The following is a 4,692-nucleotide window of genomic DNA, read 5'->3' as shown; positions in this document are numbered from 1 at the left end:
AATATTATACACGTATTATGTTTTTTTTTAGGGGATAGTCTTTAAGTGCATTGACAGTTTTTGTTACTTCTTTTAAATTATTATTAACAACCATGCACATGATAGTTTTTCTAACAAACAACAACTAAATTAATAAGGTTGCGGCTTTCGATGAGAAACGTCTTACTTGTAAAATAAGAAAAACATCTGAAAACCCTCTATAAATTTTCAGCCCCATTGTCCCAGTTTTCATATGTTTGTGCTTGATAAAGAGAGAGATGATAGGACCAACGAGGCCTCAATTTGTGTTGTTTGGTTCTTCCATTGTTCAATACAGTTATTATGAAGGTTGGGGTGCTATTCTTTCTCACTTGTATGCTCGCAAGGTACTTTCTTCATCCTCTTAAAACCTTCACGAGTTTATTAATGTTATTCATATACATTATAATATCTTACATCAATCTTCATTAATTGTAAGAGAAGTATACTAAAAAAGTTGATTTTAGATGAGATAATTCTTTATTATGATATTAGAGCTTCGGGTGACCACATAATCATAAGTTCGATTTTAATGTGCCCTCTACTTTTTAATAAAATTAAATCAACGTAAAAAGGAAAAAAAAAAAACCTATGTGATATTTACATTTCAAGCCAAAACACTATTACATATGTTAAAGAAATATAATAAAAAAATCATTGATGAACCTTCGTATTAAGCTTTTAGGTTATAATTATTCTTTAGAATTGGAGAGATGGAAACTCATGTTGCTCGTTTATCTCTCCTTTTTAGCATACAATGAAGGTGTATAGATATGTTAGAGATTGTGATATATAAATAACATAGTTCTACGGAGTTAGGAATTTTAAGAATGCGAAATTTGTGAACGACGATCCACCCGTTGCTTGGATGAAATTGCTGTATTCTGTCATAATTTCCCATACTCACATGCTTCAAAGAAATTTAGTTTTTCTACTTATATTTGTGGACGACCCAATTGTAACATTTATTTTATTACCATGTTGTTTGACTTTTAAAGAATAAATATAACGGGTTAGGGACGTTTAGTCTACAAAGGACAAGAGTGCACGCAATGTAATTGATCCTCAATTATATACTAATGATTCAGAAATATATTAAGAGATATGCAAAATCTTACAGCTTGTTTTCGCGTGGAAGAAATCTTAAAATGGAAGATAAACCTAAATAGTTAAGCAATATCCACTATATATATTGATGACCTTTTGAGGAAATGGTGATCCTACAAGCACTCTTCATTCCTTCTCTTCTTTCAACCCAAGGCCACGCATTGCATTAGAGTAACATCTCATTGTTGTATAATATTGTTTGGAAACCTTAACTTTTTTCCTCAAACTATTTTAGGTATTCATATTTTTCATTTATATGACCAAGGATCTGAATAATTTTTAGTCAAAGGGGGAAAAAAAAAACTTACGTGGTAAATAAAAAACATGTCACTAATTAAATTATATGTCAGCAATATATAGTATTCTCTTAAGAATTTTTTTATTTCTTTTTTGTATGATAATAATATTATACTTGAAAATTTAAAACTTCACTGTTGAAAAAAAAATTGCTAATTATTCACCTCGGTGGACTATGGATTAATAATCCAAGCCTTTCTTTTTAAGATGTTTGATTATCGTATATAGTGACCCTTTGGATGGTCTTGATTGGCCGTCTCAATTAATCGTCCGATAAGGCCAAGAACACGTATGATCCTTAGCATCTCATCACACATGCATGTTCCCTTCATGCATCCCCACACACGTGACCCTCAACATTGGAAGTCATGCAACCTCACACCATGTGGGATCCACAAGCCTGAAAACAATTATGGCATCTCATTTCCCTCACTTAGAGAAAATCTGGGAAATGATATTTTCATATGAAAAAGTGGTCATGTGATCATGTTATTTGATCACAGTCATTCGTTGATGTATAATTTTTTAAATGAGTAATTGTGATCAAATAACATGATCATATGATCATTTTTTCACATGAAAAAATCCTTTTTCAGATAATCTTGTCCATTTTATAAATAATGGGTCATATCTCAATGCAAGACATCTTCATCTTTATTGCTTTTATGAGACCAACATGATAACTTTTGAGAGTCTTGGTTCATGTCATTGCTTATTCCTAACTCTGACAAGTTCAATAAATGTGAAAAAAAATATTGGAGTGTATTTATATTTATGAATGCCTTTTCGGGAGTAATAATGCAATGGTCAATGACTATAACTTACCCTACATTGACATGACGTATAGGCGGATATAATTTTGCGAGGATACGCTGCTTGGAATTCAAGGCGTGCTCTACAGGTTCTGGATAAAATATTTCCTGAGGTATGGTGGAGCATCTCATCTGAACGTTAATTTTCTCTGTTGAATCAGATTTTTGTTACTTATTAGCTTGAAGAGTCTTGCGAATGATATCTTGAACTTCCTTTAGAAGTTATCATTGACATATTAGGAATATCATACTGAATTTCACATTATTAAACGTGCTATAATGAACTTAATTATCAAGTTTTTTTTGTTTTTTTCATCTCTTACATTTAGCTCTGCACCTTGTGATTTACTTTGATTCTTGCTGGGACTAACAAATATGGAATAAACCCTTTTGCACTGTCATCTTCTTTAATTAACTCAGAATAACACTGAACAACCATCATTGGTGATTGTGTACTTTGGTGGTAATGATTCTATTATTGCAAATCCAAATGGCCTTGGTTCTCATGTACCTATCCAAGAATACATCGAAAATATGAGGAAGATTGCTATCCATTTGAAGGTAAATTTCCACGCTAGAGTACCACATTCCTGTGTTAATTATTATTATTATTATTATTATATGAAAGAAATCCTCCATCCTTCATTTTTTTACCTTATATTTATGACTGCTAAGTTTGACACAATCCTAATGATTGCCAGAGCCTTTCAGAAAGCATTCGCATTATATTTCTCAGTACTCCTCCCATCAATGAGGCACAAATCCATGATAACAGGTGAGGAATGGAATTGGTTTGCTATTTGATAATTATTATAATTTCCCAGAAAGGTAGGTAGATTCATACTAATGATGCCTCATGCCTACACTTCTATCTAGACTATAATTACATAATAACACAGTTACTTATTTAGTATATTATGAAAGAAAAAAAGTGTTTGTCTTTTGAAATGACACAACTTATGTTATCTCACTCTCACAAAGAGATGAGACTCACACCTTTACTTTTTTTTGTTCACTCTCTCTTCTTCATGATCTATCTCTTTCTTTCACTTAAAATAATACAACTTTACATTCTTTAAAATAACATATATTTTTCCCATACCGCAAACAACCTCTTTCCTAATAACTCGTCTCTCCTAAGTTTTTTATACATAAATGAAACCTATAGCCAAATGTTTATGTGACATTTATTCGAAATTGACATAAATTGAAAAACAAAAAAGAACAGGTAAGATAGATTTGACATGGTAATTTATCCTGATTCACTCAATGTAATCTATGATTCACTCAATGTAATCTATGTCCAGCTTGTCTGTATTATATTCATCTCATCGTCACTCGTTACAAGTCACTCAGTTTAAAAAGAATATAAATAAAATTTAGAAAACCCTAATAATAGTTATTCATGGGTCCAAGTCCAAACTACTAAGAAAAATATAATTATAATAAATTAAAGACCTACAACAATACCGCGCCTATATAGACCCCGGAGCCCTCGTCAACATGCGAATTACAAGCTATATGTACCCAACAATATTGTCCTTAAAACTTCAGCTCAAGTTTGAGTAATGGTTGATATGTAAGAATTTAAATACTCAGCTTAAAACCTACGAGACTTGAATCTATTATACTGGTATATGATAAGTTTAGCGGATATCTGGTTGCTTGACAAGACCCTTTGACATTCTTATTTCCTGATTTTTTTATTTTTGGAATTTACATTCAATCTTAGACTCTGATGAAAAAATTGTTGGAGTCAAACCAGTAATTCACAGGGGCAGCCATTGAGGACAAATGAATCCTGTCGAATATATTCAGAAGCATGTTTGGAGCTGTGCCGTGAAATGAATATCAAGGCCATTGATCTTTGGTCTGCAATCCAGAAAATGGATAACTGGAGAGATGTTTCCTTCATGTAAGTATACTCTCATATATTTCCCTGAATTGAAAAGGTTCAAATATGCATTTCCTTTCATTTGATTTTGGTGGTTTGGTTATTCCTTAGAGATGGAATTCATCTGTCATATGAGGGAAGCAAGATAGTGGTAAAAGAGATATTGAAGATCCTCAAAGAAGCAGAGTGGGAACCTAGTCTACACTGGAAGTCAATGCCAGCTGAATTTGGAGAAGATTCACCATATGATCCAGTTGGCCCTGATGGAAACACCACTTTTAATCTCTCAAACTTTCCCTTCCCAGAAAGTATTGAATGGGAATACAATTAACCACCAATTCATAGAATTCTTGGGCAACATATTATATAGCCATAAAATATAGCAGGCTTTTAGTACTGTGCCTATAGATATATGTTATTCTTAGTTCATACGTGATCAATATATAATAGATAGGAGATAAATTGTGAACTTGTGATTGTGACTTATATTTGTACTTTGATTGAGCCAGTTGCTCAGTAGGTTTCACCATCTTATGGTTGTATAGCTATAATTTATGTCGAAAA

At 32.1% G+C, this 4,692-nt stretch overlaps 1 protein-coding gene across 1 annotated transcript; it reads left to right on the top strand.

Moving 5' to 3' along the window:
- The first annotated feature begins 257 nt into the window (after window positions 1-257).
- On the top strand, window positions 258-4,459 carry LOC133290399 (GDSL esterase/lipase WDL1-like). Its single transcript, XM_061488471.1, has 6 exons — window positions 258-365; window positions 2,270-2,347; window positions 2,655-2,795; window positions 2,936-3,009; window positions 3,991-4,149; window positions 4,240-4,459. The coding sequence occupies exons 1-6, from the start codon at window positions 258-260 to the stop codon at window positions 4,457-4,459; spliced, it is 780 nt and encodes a 259-aa protein (XP_061344455.1).
- Window positions 4,460-4,692: the final 233 nt, after the last annotated feature.

Source organism: Gastrolobium bilobum, unplaced genomic scaffold (genome assembly GCF_033153095.1).
Source record: "Gastrolobium bilobum isolate Gb01-03AN ecotype WA unplaced genomic scaffold, APGP_CSIRO_Gbil_v1 utg70309, whole genome shotgun sequence".
Classification (NCBI taxonomy): domain Eukaryota; kingdom Viridiplantae; phylum Streptophyta; class Magnoliopsida; order Fabales; family Fabaceae; genus Gastrolobium; species Gastrolobium bilobum.
This window is presented reverse-complemented; position numbering and strand designations above follow the sequence as displayed.

Excerpts from the sequence above, each read along its gene's own strand:
- LOC133290399 (XM_061488471.1), top strand. The coding sequence starts at position 258 with ATGATAGGACCAACGAGGCCTCAATTTGTGTTGTTTGGTTCTTCCATT. Across the intron at positions 366-2,269 it reads CTCACTTGTATGCTCGCAAG|GCGGATATAATTTTGCGAGG; the intron begins GTACTTTCTTCA and ends CATGACGTATAG. Across the intron at positions 2,796-2,935 it reads AGATTGCTATCCATTTGAAG|AGCCTTTCAGAAAGCATTCG; the intron begins GTAAATTTCCAC and ends AATGATTGCCAG.